Below are 23,793 nucleotides of genomic sequence, written 5' to 3'. Positions count from 1 at the left end.
GCATAAGTATCTAAAAAGTAGTAAAGTAAGTGAAATTATGTATAGATTTCCCCCTTTTTTCAGTTTTTTGCTTCTAAAAATCTTTCATTCCTTTTATATTTAGGAATTAATCACAGCTTGGTACATAGGATTTTTGGTTCTTATATTTTCATCTTTCCTTGTCTATCTGGTGGAAAAGGATGCAAATAAGGAGTTTTCTACATATGCAGATGCTCTCTGGTGGGGCACAGTAAGTAAAAAAAAAACTGTTTTTCTTATTGGATATCATGAAATGTTTCTTTTAAAAATAATGTAATGACTTCTATGAGTGGTTTCAATGAAAATATAAACCTCTGAAAGGGAGGCATGTGAAAATATATATTACTTATAATTGTCTTGAGAGCTTTCAGGCCTCTGAAGCAACAAAGTTCTCTCATAAATTATTACTATTTTTTTCCAATACTGGGATTGAACCCAGAGGCACAGCACCACTGAGCTACATCCCCAGCGCTACTTTTATTTTTATTTTGATACAAGATCTCACTAGCTTTTTAAGTCTGGCTCTGAGCTTGTGATCCTCCTGCCTCAGCCTCCCAAGTAGCTGTATCATTAATGTTTCTTGAGGATTAGGTTGTTGCCAAAATAAAAATATAACATTTTTCAATGGTGGTTAAAAACTGACAGGCTTGTTTGTGCATTTTAACCTTGGGGAGCACAGATTTACATTGTCATTTGTTGCATTGATCTTCCACTCATCAAAACACTTATTTGGAGTTAAAAAAGTAAATGGTAGAAATGGTGGCAGAATGTGATGGACATTATTATCCAAAATACATGTATGAAGACATGAATTGGTGTGAATACATTTTGTATACAACCAGATATATGAAAAAATGTGCTCTATATGTATAATAAGAATTGTAATGCATTTGCTGTCATAATATAAATTTTTAAAATAAATAAATAAAATATCCAGAAAAAAATAAATAAATAAATGATAGCTGAATGAAAGTTAAAAGAGTAAAATAGATCACAGAAAAAAGAAAGAAAGAAAAGGAAGCTGGTAATTCACCTGTGAAATCAGCAATAATATACATTTGATTTCAAAAATTTAAATTCAAAATCCTACTTTTCCTTTATATTTTTATTGAAAAATAATTTTTCAAACAACTAAAAGTAAAATCATAATATAAATAAAAAATAAACAAGTGCTAATCATTGTATTCAATTTATTTTTTTAATTAAGTTATTATCATTAGTAAGATATTACCACCAATTCAAATATCTATCCAAAGAACAAAGGCATCTAAAGATCAGGAAAATTTAAATGATGTACAAATAGAAGCAAACCTGGATTTTTCTATACTATTGGAAAGAAGTCAGTTGAAGCTCCACTAGACATAATTTATTTCTGTCTATAGACAAAAATTATTTTGCATTACTGTTTGTTATCTACAACTTACAGAGTTGCAAATAGCTCAAACCATGAAAGGTGCAGAGTCCCATAAAATCAGAATTCAATAAGCTGGATCAAATAACTGAACAATGGATAGTTATCCTTTGAAGTAAAAAATTTCCCTACATTGTAAAGAATTTATAAAATAATCATTGGAACTTGTGCCCTAATAAGAAATTTACAGGACATAAGAGTGCTTTATACAATCTATAAATTACATTTCTTTTTATTTTATTATTTTAAGACATTCCAAAGGGAAGTTATATGGAAATACACAGTATTTATAATTTTCTAGAGAATTTCCACTATCTTTGGTCCAACAAAGAAAGATTCTTTTATAAATCATCAATTTATATATATTATATATAAATTATATATAATATATATATATAAATTGATAATTTATAATTTATTTATTTATTTTAGTACCAGGGATTGAACTCAGGGGCACTCAGCCACTGAGCCACATCCCCAGCCTTATTTTCTATTTATTTAGAGACAGGGTCTTACTGAGTTGGTTAGTGCCTCACTGTTGCTGAAGCTGGCTTTGAACTCTCGATCCTCCTGTCTCAGCCTCTGGAGCTGCTGGGATTACAGGTGTGTGCCACTGCACCTGGCATCAGTAGTATTTTTTGAGTGCTAGATTGTTGCAAAATAAAAATATATCATTTTCACAAACATAGATGAAAATATTTTTTGTTTTTGTTTTTCGTTTTTTGTGGAGGACAGATTGAAGTTACCAATTGTTCATTATGCCACTACTCATCACAGGTTCAACAGCAAGATGTAGAACTTCCTACCAGGAACAAGGAAAATTTGTCAGGGCTGAATTAAGCAGAACTTGGCATATCTGTGGGTTGCATAGAAACAATAAAATGAATCAAAGTCAGAAATACATTCACCTAAAGATTATGACTTCTTAAAATTACCTGTGTAAATGTCTACAAGATTGTGCCATTGGTAACAAAGCATTCTGTTGCATTAATAATTTGGTTTCCAACTCCTCTTCCCGACCCACAAGCAATAATAGACATTTTGAAAGGAAAAGAGTGGAAAAGCAAAAGAGAGCAGTCATCTGACATTCTTAAAATACTTTTTTATATGTAGAGAGCAAATGAAAATCTGTTACTCGTGGTAGGATTAACTATGTAAACTGAGAAAACAGAGGCTTTTCTTGCTAGCGAAGGGAAAGCAGTATCCTCCCAGCCTTTGAGGGAATGGCTTGAATTTAAGCTTAGTTTTTGCTTCTCTTGGATAATTCTAATGTCTTTCAATTACTGAAGCATTCATGTGCACTTTTCCCATTTGGTCCAACAAAGAAAGGTTCTTTTATAAATCACCAGTAGCATTTTTTGAGTGCTAGATTGTTACTTGGTCTGCAGTTATTGGGGAATTCAGCCTGGCAGCTCTCTGTCCCTTTTTCCATTTGTCTTCCCTTTCTCCTTATTACTAATAAGAAATACTGTATTGTGTATTAAATAGTGTGTAGGAAACTCTTAACATATCTCTTACTTAGTCACCAGCTAGTTTCTTCTGCCAGAGTAACACACATAACAGGTTTTCAGAGGTCGTAATCTGTGACTTTCAGGGGAAAGCAACATATTTTCAATGATTTCCATTTCAGTAGTACTCTTTTGATTGACATTTAACCTAAACTTAACAGGTTTCTAAATGCCTTAATTATGTTTCCGTTTAAAAACTCTAGATTTGATATGAGAGTAAAAATTTTTCTTATATATCAAGCTTCAAAGGAAAAAAAATTGTTGGTCCACAGCATTTTTTTTTATACTAACTCATTAATGAAATTGTTTGACGCCTAAAAAAAAGAAGAGAGAGAGAGAGAAAGAGAGAGAAGCAAGAAGACTTATTATTTCTATTTATTGTAAAAAGAATATACACTAGATCTCAGTGTTAAATGAAATAAATTTAGACTATTATACCATATATTATATATTAATAAAAACTTTCATGAAAGGTTTGTCTAGATAATTTTTTATTAAAATCGTCCAGATTGGCCAGGCATGGTGACTCACACCTGTAATCCCAGTAACTCAGGAGGCTGAGACAGGAGGATCACAAGTTCAAAGCCAACCTCAGCAGTTTAGCAAGCCCTCAACAACTTAGTTAGACCCTGTCTTAAAATGAAAAATAAACAAACAAAAAGCATGTAATTCAACGGTAATGCACTCTTGGGATCAATGCTCAGTACAAAAAAAAAAAAAAGAGTCAAGTTTGCATGTAATGAGCTCCTAATAACTATGGAAGTATAAAAATTAAATAGGAAAATTAAAGAAAACATTCTGAGTTGGAGTATTTCTAAGTACTAGGCTTTGAGGGTGTGGTGGGGGGAGAACAAGAAAAATAAATCCCCTTTATTAAAAGAGTAAAAAGTATCAACATAAATTACCAAAATATATTTCATTTTCTACAGACACATTGTGCCGGTGAATTCCAAGTATTAAATAGTAAATTCCTTCCATGGAGGCAGGAGGATCATGAGTTCAAAGCCAGACTCAGCAAAAGTGAGGCACTAAGCAACTCAGTAAGACCCTATCTCTAAAAAAATACAAAATAGGGATGGGGATGTGGCTCAGTGGCCAAGTGCCCCTGTGTTCAATCCCCCCAAAAAAGATTATGAGAACTGTCCCCAAAACAAATTTTAGGGGGATACTGTGGTGTGATCAACACTGCTCATAGCAAATAACAATTTAAAGAACTTTGATCCCTGAAAACAGCTCCATACTAGGGAAGGAATGCATCTAGTTAACAGATTAATTTAGATAACAGATAAAGGGGCTTTCTACCAAGAATGTAGGAAGTGCCCAAAGATGGCAGCTATTGCAGGTCTACACCAGCACTGTTGCGGATGTTTAATGGAAGGGTCCTTATAACAAAAGGAACAAAACAAAACTATAGGCTTTGTTGCAGACCCACCCTTTAAGCACAGAGGGGCTTGGGAATTGGAGATTGTGATGAAAAACGTTCTGGGATCTGAAGTGAGCAACTAAAAGGGCCTTATAGCAGACGGAGTAGCTAGTGGAAGTGGCTGTTAGATGAGGCACTGGCCCCTCCTGGAAAAGAGGATCTTCTGGTTGCAAGGTGGAGCTCCATTTAATGTAATTTTCTGTATTTTCCTCCTTAATGGCTTCAGATTTATTCTGAATAATTTAAGAATGGATTTTCCTGAAGTTATTTTCTATTATTATCTCCTCCTTTCCTGTTGTTATTTTTTTTTCTCCTTTAGATTTGCTTTAAATTTATTCTAAAATAACTTGCAATTGGGTTTTCCTGAAGCAATTTTTTCTGGTAATGACTTGTTCTTGAAGGCCAGTTTTTTTTTTCTTTCTGTTTGCTGCTATTTTTATAATAATTGAAATTATTACCTCAGGTATATAGAAAAATTTTCATCAGCCACATTTAGCTTCAAAAATCATGCCAAAATCCTTATAGTCTTTCTCAAAGCAAGCTTTATATGTAATATGGTATACTCAACAACTTGACATCCCAAATATGCCCTTTTATTCCCCTTCAATAAGGCTTTCCAGCCATCATTTCCCTCCTAGGAAACATACTGACTGAGGCTTGTAGCATACCAAGTGCTATTCAATATCCACAGGATTCTGTTCTCACCATTGTCTGAATGTTTGCAGAGTTCAATGTGTTCATTCCAAAATATTTTTACGGCAGTCGTATTTAAAATATAATGGTATGCTTAAGTTCATATTGTTGCATAAGCTGATGATATATGGTAGAGAAAGAAAGATGGATGATCCTATTAAAAATGGAATAGAATGCCTTAGAAAAATTCAATAAATGCAAAATTCTAAATACATATATATACATATATATACATATATATGTATGTACATATATATATATATATATATATATATATATATATATATATATATCTGTGAAACCAGAAATGAACATACAATTACACAGGGGGAAACCCGAAATAGCTAGGACTCTAAACTCAAATAACTCAAATATCTCCACTGTATTCATTCTCCACTAAAAATACAACTTATGAAAAAAAAAACATTAAAAATTAAGAATACAACAGTCACTTATATGCCATTAGGTAAAAATGTGAGTGTGTAACCGATGTGATTCTACGATTTGTATTTGGGGTAAAAATGGGAGTTCATAACCCAATTGAGTCAAATGTATGAAAGATGATATATCATGAGCTTTGTAATGTTTTGAACAACCAATAAAAAAAATTAAGAAAAACAATTTATTATGGGTGAAGTTTATGCAAAGAAAATGAAGCATAAGTTCAACTGCAAACTATGCCTTTCATCAAAAATATTAGGAAATAAATATACATTTGTGGGTTTTAAGTTGAAATAATATATTTAACATATTTACCTCTTTGTGATGATGTACTTTAATCAAATTTCTAAGTGGCCAATTAATCATCACAGAAGTTGCAATCAAGAAAGCTTCTCTTTATATTATCATGTATTAATACATAAGATCAGAAAATCATCTCACCTACATAGAACACCAGGAATCTCTCATAAGAACATTTATTTTATTTTACATTAATTCAATTGCACTATAGTTCAGTCCATTCCTTTGACATTCATTTGCTTTACAGAGTAAAAGTTTACAGTATCGTGATTCACTTTTAACACTATATCTTGGAAGGGAATTAAATGCCTTGACTCAGGAATTATCAAAAATGTATTAGTACAGGGAGAACCCATTAAATGACCGATTTTCAGTTCCTTCTACCTTCCTGAACCAACCCAGTCCCTGTCATTCCCACCCAGCTAACCTGTATGCAGTCATGAAGCATCCCCAGAGCTCATCCAAGATGAACAGAGGCACTGGATTTAACTCCAAGATGAATGAAGGCATTGGATTTACCACTATCCACTGTGCTCAGTTCTTGCACCCTAAGTTGTATGCACATTTAGAAGTGGCAAGGAATTAACACAGGGTGATGAAGGTATCTTCAAAGAAAATATATTACTTACTCTATTACTTTGTCAGTGTGGGATCCCTAAAGAAACTGGTTATTTCAAGGGATTTTTTTTGTTATAATAGTACTTCATTACTAGATTTCAGTTTTTCAAAATCAACCATTTCTCTGAAACAAACCACTGTTCCAGAATCTCCCCCAGTGTCCTGAAGGGTCTTCAGGGTCTTACATGGGCCGGGCTTCCTCTGACTCTGAACCTACATGAAAGTAATCATTAATGGGCACATCCAAGGAAAGATTCATGAGATTTATGAAAGACCGAAGTGGTTTATTGTTTAGGATAAGCACACAAGAGGCTTCTGCTTCTCACTTCATGTGCGAAGGATCAACTGATCGACACCCAAGGCCTTTCCAGTGCTAGGAAAAGAAAAGAAGTAGAATGCAGCTGTACTGGCCCAAGGAGACTTACTGGTACTTCAAGGGAAGCTTCACCTGAAAGTACAAAAAGAAATCGGTCATCTCTATGCAGGGCTCCATCCAAAGATGGCTTTATTGAATGCAGCTGGTCCTTGCCTTAGAAAGCTGGCAGCTAGATCAACCAGATGGGTCATTGTGAATTCCTGGAGAAGATTCACATCTTTTTATTCTAAGTGCACCTTAGAGACTTCATAATTCGTCTGGTGCTCTCAGTTCACACAGGGCTAAGCCCAGTTGCCCCCTTGGCATCCACAGAAGTGAAGTGATTCGTTCTCTGGGCAAGAAACAAAGGCAACTCCCACCACCTCCCTCCTTGGCATGAAGGAGACAAACTTCCACCTGTTGCCAAATCCTTCTCAAGCCTACCCTAGAGACAAAATGCGCCTGTGCGGCCAACCAAGAAATTCTCGGTCCTAGCGACATCAGAACAAAAGAAGTTGAGGAGGTCAGGGGATCAGCTGCTGGCTCTTCAGGTTTCTGCACTCTGAAATGTGGTCATCCCAAAAGCTGGGCCCAGAGTACAGGGAGAAGGTAGGAGGAGTCTTCACCCAGCCAGCGGGTCCCTAGGCTGCTACACTGTCAGCACTTGAACCAAGAAGAATAACTCAAATGTGTTATTTTTTAGGTCTTTCAAACCATGAAAGATAACATTTTTGCTGTAATCAAAACATGAAATTTCACCTTCAGTAGATTATTATTAATAAGCTGTTATAAAAAATATTTTAAAGAAAAGGTACAGTAGACTTAGTAGATTAAAATCTTTCCCACATATTTAAAATTAGAAATCTATAATAAAATTGTCCCTTTTTTTGACATTCTTAAAGAAATCAAGGGTCCCATACTGACACTTCTGGTGACATATGATTAACTTGACAAATTCTATCTCTCTGACCACAGATGAACTCTTCCACTCCAGAGGCCACTTGTCAACTTGAATTTGATGCCCTCTCGCCCTTACAGCCCCTTTCCAGGATGAATTTCTTCTTAATTCAACAGATTACCATTGAAAGATTTTTTTGAGGAGAATAAGAAAATGGTACTTCTTGCAAGTATATAAAGAAGGAAATAGAGGAAGACAAGAATAAAAACAGAGAGAGCAGATACTGTAACATTCTGGCCTACCAGGGTGGCAGTGGAGACAGAGAGAAGGGAATGAATTTGTAATAACTGAAATAAATACAAACAAACAACAGGACTTGCTGATTATTTCAGTGAGGAGGGGCATCCAGAAAAAGGAGTAAGAAGGATGCTTGTGAGGCTTCTGACATGAGCCACTGGATGGATGGTAGTACTCTTGATTAAGATGAAAGGGGAAACATTTGGGAATTCACAGACTGGAAGAAAATAGGAGTTCGGTTTAATGACTCTGTGATATCCAAATAGAAATATCAACAGATATGTGAATTTAAAACTCAGAAGAGTGGCTTGGCTTAAAAATATAAATCTGGTGGGTTCAGCATAAAAATGGTACCTAAATCCATAAGAACATTTAAGATCACCTGGGAAGAGAGAGAGAGAGAGAGAGAGAGAGAGAGAGAGAAAGCAAGAAAAAAGAAAGTCCAAGAAGAATAATTTTTAAAAGACTTAAAGTCAAATCTTAGAAATCCAATGGCCCAAAGATGGAAAGGAGTAGGAGGGAGCCACAGAAGATGAGCTACCAGAAACACAGGAAAAAATCATGGAAGTGAAGAGAAAAAAGTTCTCCTAGGAAGGATTTCCTGCTCAGCTGAATGCTTCTGCAAGGTCATGTCCTGGAGTCTATCTCCTTTTATCATTTCTGTCTCTCAGAATGGTACCTACCCTCCCCTTCAAAACCCGGGTGAGATGGCATGACATGAGCAGTCACTCTCAGGGCTCCTTCACAACTGTATCCCCAAGATGTTGGTACTTTTTCTCAGTCTTCATTCTCCTGATTCCCTATTACTCTGCAACATCAGGAATTTCCTGATACTTTGTGACAGTCCCTCTCTTCTCCAGTAGGGTTTCATTGATATGGGCTTTTTAAATTGTTTCCTATTATTGAAGAACCATATTTTTCTTTCTTTTCCATCCCATAAATATCTCTTTCCTATGGTGTCCTTGAACTTTTTCTTTTCTTACTTTGTAATGTCATTTATGTGCAAAGCTTCAAGGATCATTCTGTGCCAGATTTCAAAACCCAAATATCATGCCAAACCCAATCTTTCTCAAAATCAAACTCTCATTCTCAAATTCCTGCTAGACTTGACTACATCCGTCACACTGACATTTAAAAAACCATTATTTGCAAAAACAAACTCTTCACCTTTACTCTAAAACCTCTTTTTCATTGTTGTATTTTTATTTATGCCACAAACATCTTGCCACTTGAACTATTAAAGTCATTTTTTAGTCTTTCCCTTTACCCCAGGCATACAGTAAACGTATTTCTATTGAACTTCCTAAACATTTCTCTCTACTTTTCATTTACATACAATCTCTTAACTGGTTTCTCCACCTCTCATTTCTCCCTGCTCCAATCCATTCTAAACATTTTCTGCTAAAATTTCAATTTCTAAAACCAATACAATTTCAATGTACACTGCCTTAGAAACCTTTCATAAGTATTTCCTTGCTTTAAAACAGGAAACAGAATTCTTAACCCACCGCCTAAGGGTTTTTTAATTCATTCAGTGCATATCTATTGAGTGACTACTACTGTATACCAGTCACAGTGCTTGGATTCAGCAGTAAGCAAGACACAGCCACAGCCTACGTGATTTTTACATTCTAGCAGGGAAACTAGTGAACAAGTAAATTTAATCAATATATACTATTTAAGATATTGATATCATCTATAAATAAGAATGAACAGAGTACAAGACGCCTAAAGCTCAAGAAATAAAATCAAGAATTAATAGATGGGATGGACTCAAACTAAAAAGCTTCTTCTCAGCAAAAGAAACAATCAATGAGGTGAACAGAGAACCTACATGTTTAGGAGCAAATTTTTGCCACACACACACATCAGATAGAGCACTAATCTCCAGGATATATAAAGAACTCAAAAAACTTAACACCAAAAAAAAAAAACCCAATCAATAAATGGACTAAGATGAAAATTTGATCAACACATACATTAAAAAATGTTCAACATCTCTAGTAATTAGAGAAATGCAAATCAAAACTACTCTAAAATTTCATCTCAAGCCAGGCAGAATGGGAGCTATTAAGAATACAGAACAGGGCTGGGATTGTGGCTCAGCGGTAGAGCGATTGTCTAGCACGTGCGAGGCCCTGGGTTCGATCCTCAGCACCACATAAAAATAAATAAACAAAATTAAGGTATTGTGTCCAACTACTTCTAAAAAATAAATATTTAAAAAAATACAGAACAATAAATGTTGGTGAGGATGTGGGGTAAACATTACACTCATACATTGCTGGTAGGACTGCAAATTGGTGCAACAAATCTGGAAAGTAGTATGGAGATTCCTCAGAAACTTGGAATTGAACCACCATTTGATCCAGCTATCCCACTCCTCAGTCTATACCAAAGGGACTTAAAATCAGCATACTATAGTAATGCAGCCACATCAATGTTTATAGCAGCATTATTCACAGTAGCTAAACTGTGGAAGAAACTTAGATGCCCTTCAATAGATGAATGGATAAAGAAACTGTGGTGTATATACACAATGGCATATTACTCAGCATTAAAAGAAAATTAAATTATGGCATTTGCCAGTAAATGGATGGAGTTGGAGAATATCATGCTAAGCGAAGTAAGCCAATCCCAAAAAACCAAAGGCCAAATGTTCTCACTGATAAATGGATGCTGGTCCATAACAGGGAGGGGGCAGACACAGGAAAAATGGAGGAACTTTGAATGCAAAGAGAATGGAAAGTAGAGAGGGTGCATGGTGGCAGGAAAGATGGTGGAATGAGATGGACATCATTACCCTAGGTACATGTATGACTGCACATGTGGCACGAAGCTACATCATGTGCAACCCTAGAATTGTAAAGTTGTGTTGCAATTGTGTATAATGAATCAAAATGCATTCTGCTGTCATATATACCTAATTAAAATAAATTAACTAATTTTAAAAAGAAAAAAATCTTTAAAAAATGAACAGAGTAAAGATTTAGGGAACAATTGGCAGGGAAAAATCTTAAATAAGGTGATCAGGGATAGTCATTTTTAGATTTGTTTTTATTTTTAATTGACATATAGCAAATGCACATACATACACACCCTCAATGTATGATAATCAAAGCAGGTTAATTGCCGTTTCTGTTGTTATGGACACTTATCATTTTTTTGTGTTGGAAACATACTAAATCCTTTCTAATATTTTAAAATATTTTATTGATTATTGAAAGCTCTAGTTATTCTCCTGTGCTATAAAACATTAGAAGTTAGTCCTCTTATTCAACTGTACCCCTGTACCCATTAATCAGAGTTGGTCTTTCTGTGGAGCTGACAGTAGAGCAGCTACCTGAATGGAGACCTGGGAGTAAAAGAAATCCACAAAGAAAATAGCACGTGCAAAGACCCAGAGGCAAACAAAGGATCAGTGTGCTGATGAGCATCAGGGCAGGCTTAATGGATGCAGTATGAGATGGAGAGTGATAGAAGAAGATGCCTGAGAAGTGGGAAGAGGCCCAATCATGCAAAACCCTGAAGGCCTTGGAGAGGAGCTGGGACTTTGTTCTAGGGCTATAGGGGCCCCTGGAGCTGATTGACTATGAGAGAGACACGCTTTGATTATCATTTTCGAAGACACTTCCTGGGGCTGAGGATGTGGCTTAGTGGAAGACCTTGGTTAGCATGTATGAGGTCCTGGATTTGATCCCCAGAATGGTAACCCAAAATAAAAAGAAATCTTGAGCAAATCTATTTAACCCCCTGTTCTACTAATACTCTTTGTTTTTGTTATATGTTGGTGGATTATTATTGTACATATTTATGAGGTACAAGGGATGTTATGATTTATGAATATAATATATAATAATCAAGCTAATTCATGTATCTACCACCTCAAACACCTCAAATCATTTTTGGTGAGAATTTCGATATTTACTCTCAGCAATTTTGAAATATCCTGTGCACTGTAATTAGCCATATTCACAACATTGTGCAATCATTCTTTAAAAAAAAAAAAAAGCCACATTCCATTCTCCCCAACTCACACCTCTGGTAACTACCATTCTACTCTCTGCTTCTAAGTTCAATTGTTATAGATTCCACATTTAAGTGAGACCATGTGGTATTTGTTTTTTTGTGCCTAGTTTATTTCACATCATCTCATTTGATGCAGAAAAAGCCTTTGAAAAAATCAGTATCATTTCATGATAAAAACTCTCAATAAATTAGGTAAAGAAGAAAGGTAACTTGATATAATAAAGATCAAACATGACAGTCCACAGCTTACATTATATTCAGCAGTGAAAATTTGAAAGTCTTTCCTTTAAGATCCAAAACAGAGCAAGGATACCCCACTCCTGCCACTTCTATTTATTATAGCACTGGAAGTCCTTGCAGTTGGGTAAGAGAAAGAAATAAAAGCCATCCAAACAGGAAAGGAAAAAGTGCAATTACTACTGTTTACGGAGTACATAGACTTATACATAGGAAAAAACTCTAAAGATTACACACACACACACACACACACACACACACACACACACACAACCTGTTGCAATGAAAAATTCAGTCAAGTTGCAGGATACAAAATAAACACACCCCACAGTCCTTCTATTGTTAGCTTCTATATGTTTCTGACTTTCTAAACTTTCTGAAAAAGAAATCAGGAGAATGATCCCATTTTTGCAATAGCCACCAAAAAAAATGAAATAAAAACTTGGAATTTTTGAATAAGAAGGTGAAAGACCTGTACACTGAAAACTATAAAACAGTAATGGAAGAAACTGAGGAAGTCACTAACCCTTTTCAAATCCACCATGCCCGAGCCCAGAGAACCACTTATACTTTTCAGAATGTCCTGTATGTTCTCACCACTGTGCCACTGGCCTCTCCCCAGAGGCCACTCTTGATCATTTCTGTCTTTCAAAATATTACCCCTCCTTCAAAACTTAGCTATGATCGACATCTCCCCAGTAAAACCTATTTAACCTCCACGCTGGTAACAATCAATTGTTCTTAAAATCCCACAGCAGTTTATTTGAGCCTCCATCACCATCCCTGCTTTGCCCTATTTTTGTGTTTTAATTATTTGTGTGTGACACACACCTCCCTTCATATCTTAGGCCAAGAACTGTGTACCTCTCATATTTGTTCCACTACAAATCATGACATGTACCTTGCACACACCAAGCCTTCAGGAAGTGCCTGCCAAGGTAATGGATGGACAGCCTTAATTAACATAAATTATTGTTTGGGGTTCCGATCCAGTCCTAAATCTGCAGTGCTATCATTTCTGTATCACTGATGATTATCTGCTGACTTAAATAACCTTTCCCTGAATACACTTGGAAAAGATGGAAAACTGTTATACAGGAGGAACAACTATGTAGGTTATTCCTTTCCTTAAACAAAGCAAAGTTCTGTTATGCGTCATGGAAAATTAAAGCACAGTAATAAAATGCGCCAACAAGACTTGTTGAGTAATGATTTAGTGGAAATGTTGCTTTGTCTCCTGTTCATGGGTCCTAACTTCCCTCTCAAGTACTTAAGCTGAAAGTTCTGTTTATTTTGTTTTTAGATTACATTGACCACTATTGGCTATGGAGACAAAACTCCCCTAACTTGGCTGGGAAGATTGCTTTCCGCGGGCTTTGCACTCCTTGGCATTTCTTTCTTTGCACTTCCTGCCGTGAGTATCTTTGCATCAATAAAGCAGTTTCAATTAGGTCTTAGAGGTTTAGTGGAGTCAGCTTTCACACATTGGTATGCTTGGGAACATATCTATGTCACTGACAAATTTAATTTTTCTAATATAATGTTGACTTTTCTAAATATATCTAGGTGGATAATTTATAAAATATGGTCTTCCCTCAGAAGCACTTAGACATTAATACCAGCTAGGTCTTTAGGATCAAATAATAATTCAGATGGCATCACCTTTTCAATCAGCATGCCCCCGAAACATTTTAAATATTTGTGAAGATTTAAAGATGTCTTCATTTTAAACTGATTGTTTTGATTTGGTTTTATAACATGTGCTACTAAAGAGACGGCTATGCACAAGTGGAGATTCATTTGAATGAAAAACATATGATCTCAAAGGGTTTTAAATGTGTCCAGTGATTTATTCTTTGTGTCACTGTCATTGAGCTGTTTCTGCATCTTATCAGAATGAAGAACACATTTTTCTTCCCACAAGTTTCTGATTATTCTCTACTTAATGAATGAAGTTTATTTTTCTGATCATTTTATCCTCTGGTTTCTCTGCTGGCAGTTGAAGGAAATATTATAGTTTCTGTTTCCAAGCTCTAACTTTTGTCCCCTCTGCCTGGGAGGTGGGGGAGGCAGTCAGCATAATGGAGTGTTGAGGTGGTAGTCACAGGTGTACCTGAAGAACATAGCCGTGTCCTCCAGACACACACAAATGCCATGGCACAGTCTCTGCCAAGGAGAAACTTGAGAGCCACCCTCCAAAGAAAGCCAAGGGAGTGGGTCAGAGGGATCTTTCCAGCTCCACCGTGTATTTTATGGGGATCCTCCCTTTCCTGTTAATAAATGCAAAGGGCATTCTTGGTCCTTCTGACAGCCAATGCCCAGCTCCATATTGACCAGCTGGTTCTTCCTCAGAACACTCAAACTCACAGAAAAGAGATTTAAAACACTGTGCACATGCTTGGGCATTAGACCTGAGTTTGAATTATTTGTCACATACTTTATGACTCTATTGGTTTGCTACAGCTGCTATAACAAGCTTCCACAGACTGGTTGTCTTAAATAATAGAAATGTATTGTCTCACAGTTCTTGGAGGATAGAAACCTAAAATCAAGGTATTGGAAGGATTAGTCCCTTCTGAAAGCCATGAGAGAAGCATCTGTTTCAGGACCCTGTCCTTGGCTTGAGGACGACATCTTCTTCCTGTGTCTTTATGTCTCCCATGTCTAAATTTCTTCTTCTTATAATCAGTCATGTTGGATTAGGGACCACTTGAATGACCTTATTTTAACTTGATTACCTCAGGAAGGTCCCTATCTTCAAATAAGGTGATATTCTGAGGTTTAGAAACTAAGACTCCAACATATCAACTTAGGGGGAACATAATTCAGTTCAAGGAGTGACTTTGAATATGTTTCTGCATGGATACAATGGAGGAAGAATTATTGAACCCAGAGAAATTTTGTGAAGAACAACCACTATGAGATAGTAGAATGAATCAGCTATAACTTTCCTATGTTCGTATTTGAATACACCACCAGTGTAACTCCACACCATGTACAATCACAAAAAATGGGAAGTTATACTCCATGTATGTATGTATGATGTCAAAATTCTACTGTCATGTGTAACTAAAAAGAACAAATAAAACATTTTTTTAAAAAAGGGGGAAAAAACAACCAATATGATAATGTAAGTCAAGGGCTTGTTATAAAGAAAACTTAAATGCTACTTCCCTTTACTTCATGAATATAAAAAGACATGTTTCCTACAAGATGATGACATCAAAGAGAATTTAAAAAAAAAATTTTCACTTATCCAAAGCCAACTCCTCTGGCAGTCTGAACAATCCAGAACAGGGCAGAGACTCGCTGAACAATTAGATTCCTGCAGGAAAATAACTTAAGAATAGTGAAACACAGTTTGTGATTTTTGTTCCTAAAATAATGGCCCCAAATATCTGCTTCTTTTGTGTTTATAGTTCCCCTTAGCTAACCTAGATAGCAGATGTAATTAAATAGACAGGGGTGTATCTGCTGTCTTGTAGCAAAGCCACTTGAGACCTAACTCATAACCCAGTCTTCTTCATCATTCTATAAAATGACCCATATAGTTTCACGATTCTTTAAGGATTAAAAACAACAAATATAGAGGAAAAGTGATAGAACAAACGCTACAATGGGGAGAAATGGTGAAAGGTTAACAGCAAAGGAAGGAAAAAAATATCTGTAAGAAGTGAGCAGACCTAAGTGTTCAAAGTGTGTGAAGACCTGGGGCCAAGTAGTGTTAGGGTCAACCTGCCCCTGGAAGCTGGCTGCCTCCAGCAAAGTGAAATGCCTCGTGCCCACTGTGGCAGGGAGTTTAAGCTGTGTTGCTCTTAGGTTAAAGGTCAGAGACTAGCCATTCCTGGGAATGTTTCTGGTAAAATGATGACAATTTTATATGCAAATTAAAGTAACACAGGAAACCTGAAGAATTTGCTCACACAGAACAGAACATTTCTTAACAACGCCAAGAAAAGTTGTCTCTGTTATGGATCTTTTACTGCAACCTGGCAGGAGGTGCTGAGTTATCATTTTGTTATGTGCACCTGCCAGCCAACAGTGTTGTCTGATGGAAATTTAGGAGGACACATTGGCATTTTGCTGAGAAAGTTAGAGATGGATTGTGATCACTCCAGTTTCAGGCTTTTCCCACCCAGTAAACTTGAAGATCAGGGTGTCCCCATCTTACCTTCAATGCTGAAGGAGTGTCATCCTGTGTGACTTCTTCTGAGGCCCTCTCTATGCCTAGACTAAAAAGCTCACAGAGACAGCCCCTGCATCCTGGCATCACCCTGATGAGCAGGTCTCTCTCCTTTTTGGGGTACTCCCTCCCTCCCTCCCACTAATACTCCTGCTACAGGTATCTTTTTACTGATGAAGAAATTTTTGCAGATTGAATTGCTTGAGACATTCAGCTAATAGGTTCGGTGCAAGGACTAGTTCTGTTTGACTCAGGACATTAACCTTTCAAAAAATAAATATTAACCTCTATAATCATTAACAATATTAACAAATATAATTATTATATATAGTAAAATATTAACAACTGTTAAAAAGTCTTTTGGCAGAGGTTGTTTTCCAAGTGTGGGATACAAATTAGGCTCATTTAAGCTGGAAGATAAGGAGGGATAAATATTTAAAATGTTTAGCAAAACATTTTTTCTACTTAGTATTTATGTAGCACTACTCAGACTAGTACTAAAACTTAAAACCTAAAAAATTAAGCCTTGTTTTCCTAGAAAATGAATGAAAACAAAACTCAGTTTCTAAGAATCTGTATTATTGGTGTCAGTATTTGAAGGGATAGCACATATGTTGAAAGATTAAGCCATGTTGTATGTGTGTGTGTGTGTGTGTGTGTGTGTGTGTGTGTGTATCATAACAGACTTTACTTAGCAGACTTCTATTTAGGTGCACTGAGCTGTATACTTAGAGAGAGGTGGAAGAAAGTTGGAATGGAGCCACAGTGAGACAGTGAGCAGACCTGGTTTAATAACTGCTGTAATGTACAATCTGACGCAAGAGATATGTAGCAAACAGTTGCCACCTACTAATATAGGTTTCTAAGCAAAGCCAACATGACTTTCAGCAAATTTTAGTCTGTTTGGTAGATACTTAAGTTGTGCCATATAAGGCCTGGCTTCATTTTCTAAACTCATAACTACACAAGTGCTCAAAACTGGCAGTTATGGCTGTTAATTCAACTTCTACAAAATCTTATATTCCATAAGAATTGGTTATATACAATATATATATATATATATATATATATATATATATATATAATGTACATACATCTAATACATATTATAAATAAGTGCTATAAATTTTGAGGTTTTATATTCTCTTATATGTTTATACTGCATGGAGAGTAACATTAGAAGGAAAATAAATCAATTTTTCCTAAATAACTTTACATAACAAAAAATTAGGAATTACAAATGACTAGAGTTGATCTGGATTTGGAAATGGAAAGCCATTTGTATAACCTCCAAGTGGAGGTAAATATTGTTTAAATCTGCAAACCAGATCACAGAAACCAAGTTATTCTAAAGCTTAGTTTGTATAATCACAACCTGTATGAGATGGAAATCTTAGACAGCATGAGGCATGCACTGAAAAAAAGAGATGGAAAGCAGAACCTATGATGTCATTGCTCATTACATGGGACAGTCATTTATCTAATTAGTAATGGAGTAGGTCATTGCTCATTAGTAGCAAATAGTATTATTTTATAATTGTGTATTTTAAACATGATTGCATTACTGATTGTCTGGTTATTGTCACAGATGTACTCAGAATTGTGGAATCTCAAGATAAGAGGAAGGTTAAAAGCTATCTAGAGCCCAAAAATATCTTAGCCAAACTGTCACCCAGTCAAAACTTAACTAACACCTCCAAGAGATGAAATAAACCCACCACCTCTCCAGACAGCCTGTATCATCCTTGAACTACTTAAAAAAACATAGAGAAAAGGAAAGCAACCATTCCTTACCTATGGCAAATAATGACCTAGTGTTTCTAAGATGTCCATCTCTAACCTAAGGGTTAGACTCCTTGAAGTTTAATAAAAAGCTAATAATTTATAGCTAGCAAATAAAATCCACAAACTTGAAAGCAGTGGAGTTCCAAGTCTCATACCAATAAAGTCGAGAGTATAGACAAAGCCCAGAGACTGAATGTAGCAGTCTCTGAAAGCCAATGCAAGGCTGAGACGAAAAGCATCCTGATTTCACAAATGTTAGACCAAAGCAAACTGAAAGGAGAGGAGAACATCAAAGAACCAGGATTTTGGCAGATCAAGATGATAAGCAGACAGAAAGAAAACTAGCCAAAAACTAGCATAAACATACTAACTAATCTTACTAACCCCAAAATCTGAATAGGTGAGCTAAAACCAAAAGGTAAGGAATGCTAATAGTGTGAGATGAAAACAGGAAGATAGGAGTATGCTTTGCAATGACCCATGCTCCTATCTGTATCGTATAGACAGGCAAAATGGAAAACCTCTTTCTTCAAAACTGAGTGCCTATTTGTCTCATCTGGATAATTTTCCACTCTCTTTTACTTTATTTGTAAAATTATAGCATCGTGAAGGATTATAACTAGGACAGACTTGAAACACGCCCTCCCCCATTTCATGGATCAAGAATATATAACTTCAGAGTTTTGTCAAACGGATAAAGTCCTCCCATATCCACAGCAGTAAGATTTTAATTCTCTCAAAGTCAAAATCCAGAATTCATGTCCTCAAAATGCTATCACTAGATAAGACCACTCACTCCAATTTAGACACAAAGAGATGTCACAGAGAAGGCCACACACACAAAAAAAATTTAATAGCAAATTATATTTGTGTTTATAATGCCTATTACTATATCAGCAAAGACAAGAAAAAGGCAAACTCTAGTTGATTTGCTAAAGAACAGAAGTTGTTATATCTCTTGACAATGTTGCCTAACAACTAGCAATTAGCTGACGCTATTATAATAGAGATAAATAGTGTTTGTTTTAGTAAGTAACGTGTTTATTCTGGACAGGTTACACACTGTTTGTCTTCTCAGACTCATTTTAGCAGTTTTTTAAATACTTGTATTATTTAACAGTACTTTTGAAATTTGTTTTTAAAAGTGCTATTTTTATATTTTGTTCCAGGGCATTCTTGGCTCAGGTTTTGCATTAAAAGTACAGGAACAGCACCGCCAGAAACACTTCGAGAAAAGAAGGAACCCAGCTGCCAACCTCATTCAGGTAAATGGCAATTCAATAGGTAGACCACAACATCTGTCTCCATCAGTGCTGGATGGGTCATTTTCAAATCTCTGTGCTTCTTTGTTTTGTAGAGCTACTATTTTGTCTGCTTTTAAAAAATAAAGTCAGGACTTAATGAACAGTCTTGGGTTTGGGCAGGTATTTCCTCTCTCCCAACAGAAATATATATTTTTCAGCAAATGATCTAAGCATTATCCAGACTAATTAACCTTACCAGCAAGACCATGTAGAAATGAGCAGTTTGGTTTCTCCTGGAAGGACCTAATGTGTCTTATGAATGATTGGTGAAACATAACTGATCATTAAGTAATGAAACAGAACATGGCCTTGCTCCCTGCGTGACAGTTAGCTTCCTCCAGCCAGATGTATGCCCTGGCTGAAGAACAACAGATGTGTTTAGAGTGTCAAAGTATAGTGCCCGTGAAATTGCTTTTAATATTGTCTAGGGCAATCCCTTGAAAGAGTTATCTTATTTTAAGAGCTGGTGGGATTATGAGTTACATCCATGATGGAGGATATGAAATAATAAGCATATTACTTGAGGCGAGCTCATCATATATTGATGTTATTAAGCATTTCGTTTTCTTTACGATAACTCAGAATTTGCTTTAGCATTAAAAGAAATGAGCTATCCTTTTGCTCTCCATATCTTTTGGGTGTGGAACCATCCTAGAATCAGGTTAAGAATCACAAAATATATTTTTTGCTAGACTCATAATGTGAAGTTGGTACTTAATTATAGGTAAGATAATTCTACAATCTAAAGTTTTTTCCCCATTCTGCCAGGGACTTAAGCTCCAGAACTTGTAAACTGGACGTGTTTGGGATGGCAGTCCCAGGTACTTGGAGGCTTGTCTTCATGTAATAGGAAGCAACCACTTGAACCCTTAGCCTTGCAGTACCTCCAGTACAGGAGGAGCTAGGGAAAGGAGGGAGGAGAGAACATCGGTTATACCATGAAAGAGGTCTGTTCGTGTCTAATGGCTAAATAAGAACATTAATTGTTAAATCGGCCTATTCTGCAACTATTGACTCAAAAAAAAAATGGATCTTTCCACGTGACTTCTAATACAAACCACTGAGAGTGTCTACTTTTTTAAATTTCCAGCTTTAAAAGAGCACAAAAGAGAAAGAAAACTTAATTTTCTTAAAGGAAAAGATCCCCTAAATACTAAAAATGTATGAGCTGATGCCAAACAAAGATCAGCAGAATGCAAGGAGGCCACACACAAAACACCCAGCCCCCAACTCCAAGCCTTTCATCCTTTAGCACTTAGCCACACTTCTAATAAAATCTTCTCTTTACATATTCTTCTCTTTAATATTCCTTCCCTCTAGAAAAAATGTTTCCAACCTGTGAGTGAAAGGTTATTTGATAGGTTTCTTGCTTCCATCTGGGCACCAAACCCTGTCCTTGTAAGGAGCCAATAACACATCTTACCTCTTACATCTTAAAACCTCTTAGAATATCAACTGTTCTGTTAGCAAGTGAGCTGTTGTAGGAATTTCTCTGCATATATCAATTGTGATGCTATAGGGCTATTCTGCCCAATACAATAACCACATACTCCATGTAGCTGCTTAAATATAAATTAATTAAAATAAAAAATCCATTCCTTTGTAGTACTAGATACTTCTCAAGTGCTCAATAGCTTTAAGTGGCTATTGGATACCATATTACATAATACAGATGTGGAGAAAAAAAGCAGGAACTTTTCTGATCTGACTTGTCATTATCAACTACTAAACTTGCAAAAACAATTTCCAAATGAACTTAAAAATAAATTGCTATTTTCCTGCATTAAATCACTGGAGCAAGGCATTTATATGTCCACAGCCTAACTAAGGCAAGGCCTGCAGCACAGGTAACCTATAAAAGGTGGGGAAGATGCTGATTGAACAGATTTGCTTGGAGGCTTAGAATTTTACTTTATGGAACTTGGTTATATAACATATATCACAATCAGCAATTAAACTTGTAAAAATTGAGGTAAAAATAGAGCAAAATCATGAATTTTTTTTACTTAAATTTCCAAAGTATATATTGTTCTTAAGCAGAAACTAATAGAAAATACAGTACTTGAAGTGTTGAAGAACACCTTTAAAATATAATCATAGTTTCATAAATCAAAATAGAATTTACTAATTTAAAAAGTAACTGCTCGCTCATTCAAATGCAACTTATTTATTTATTATACGTAGGAATAATATGACTATTAATTCATTGCTTCTCCTTGATGTAGTTTTTGGACAGAATTCAGGGCTTTAGGCCTTGATTATATCTTATAGAAATTTATTTTTAAGGATGCACTAGATTGAAAAGCAAGCCTCATTTGCTGATCATTCATTTTCTTACCCAATAAACCTGACTTGATTTACTGAACATACAAAGCATCAAGACCCAAAGCAATCTCATTTGTTTTAAGCCAGAGCCACTCTCATCCTATAAGGGCAAGTGAGATGCCCAGATTGCTTTGTCATTTGGTTGGTGATAGAACTAAATTAACCAGCATTTCAGGGTTTTAGGGAAAAGCTTAAAACCCCAGAAGTTTGCAGCAAATTTAGCTGTGTCAATATCTTTGCATGATTCATTTAAATTAACTTTTCATTTCAAGTGGAGCAGTCTGGGAAAAGAAATCAGCTCTCAGTAACGTTTTGAATACCTGCCCAAATGTCACAACTTTTATTAATAATGCCTAAGACTCATGAAGTGCTTTTTAGTTTGCAGAGTGCTTCTAATACACAATGTTACTTGATCCTCAAGATAAACCTAGGAAAATCTAGGACCAAAATTCTTGCTGTCTGAATCCAAATCCATTACTCTTTTGAAAAAACAACCTTGCACCTTCATATAGGCATTTTTGAGCTTTGGGGTTAACATTTAAAGACTCTCCCAACCCATGTCAGAGTTTTGCCTCTGTAGAAGATGGACCAATTCAGGGTACAGCGAAGACGCTTTCCTAGAAACAGAAGCAAGGGAATTGAATAAAAGTTTGGGAAATCAATGCTGATAGAATTCATTTCCTTAAAGGAGTCAACTAAAAAAATGTTGCTTTTGAGGATGCTAACTGTCCTAAAAGATATATATATATATATATATATATATATATATATATATATATATATATATATATATAAACTGGCTTCCTCTAATGGCATAACTTGATCTTTACCAAGTTATCCTAAAGTAAGGCTGCCAATCCATAAGCTCAAGCCACTTATACAGACTATACATCTTTTTTAGTGCTTTGACCATAAATAAGAACAGAATCAGGAAAAAATTCCATATGTTAAAAAAATGATAGCAGAGAAAAATAATAGGGAAGATAAGATTGTGAAAATCTCCAAGAGGGCACCTTAAATAGAGTACAGGAAAACTGAAAAGGGGAGATTTTACCAGATAAATATTACATTATTCTCCAGAACTGGGTGTCAGAAGTGGCCACCGTAAAAGAGTATGCAAAATGCCCAGTACAGTAAACCAAAAACTTCATACCAAGATTATCATAATGAGATATCAGAACACTTCCAACAAAGAAGATCCTAAATGATTTCTGAGCGGGACATATCCACAGGAACAAGAATCAGCATGGCATTGAATATCTATCTCATTAGTAACTCTAAAATTAGAAGACAGTGGAATAATACATCCAAAATTATGGAGGAAAATTACTTCCAACCTAGAATTCTATCCCCAGCCAAACCAGTCATGGAGAACAACAGTAGCACAAAAGCATTTTTAGACATAAAGATCTCAAAAACTTACCTACTATTTTTCCTTACCCAAGAAACTACCTGGATAGGACTGTCCTTCCAGAAGAAGATGAACCAAGAGAGGAAGAGACATGAGATTCAGGGAATAAGAGTCCCATCTCTACAGCGATAAGGAAGGGAAGCCCCCCATGGCAACAGGTACAGCAGGCTGGATAGCAGAGTGAGCAGGAGGCTGAGTAATCCAGGAGAAAGATCTTCAAGGACACACAAAAACAGAACTGACAGATTCCACCACACATTTGACGTGAGAAATTTTATAGTTCTGTAGGAAACAGCAGGAATGTCTTCATCATAGTTACATAAAATCAAATCAATAAACTAAAATAGGGCAGTGATAACTCAAGAAAAACAAAAAAAATTATAGAGAAAAGAATGAGTATTTATAGTCTGTTACATTGCTAAACTAGGAAGAGTAGTTACATGCTTACAATAATGAAAACACTAATAACTAAAATTGTTGTAAGGATGAAAGGAGGGGAAGGGGGCATATAAGTGGGCCATGTTATTATCTTTCATGATAGGAAGTTAATTGATGAC

General features: G+C 35.7%; 1 protein-coding gene across 6 annotated transcripts in view; it reads left to right on the top strand.

The window, feature by feature from the left end:
• Kcnq5 (potassium voltage-gated channel subfamily Q member 5) overlaps positions 1-23,793 on the top strand; it is a 535,459-nt gene that overhangs the window by 442,503 nt on the left and 69,163 nt on the right. For all 6 annotated transcript variants that reach the window (XM_026391338.2, XM_026391337.2, XM_026391336.2 and 3 more), the window contains 3 exons: positions 104-229; positions 13,532-13,642; positions 19,366-19,461. In XM_026391338.2, coding sequence (XP_026247123.1) covers positions 104-229; positions 13,532-13,642; positions 19,366-19,461 — 333 coding nt within the window. The remainder of the gene's footprint in view (positions 1-103; positions 230-13,531; positions 13,643-19,365; positions 19,462-23,793) is intronic.

This window comes from Urocitellus parryii, chromosome 8 (genome assembly GCF_045843805.1).
Source record: "Urocitellus parryii isolate mUroPar1 chromosome 8, mUroPar1.hap1, whole genome shotgun sequence".
NCBI classification, from domain to species: Eukaryota; Metazoa; Chordata; class Mammalia; order Rodentia; family Sciuridae; genus Urocitellus; species Urocitellus parryii.
The sequence above is the reverse complement of the archived record's forward strand: the minus strand, read 5'-3'. Positions and strand labels throughout refer to the sequence as shown.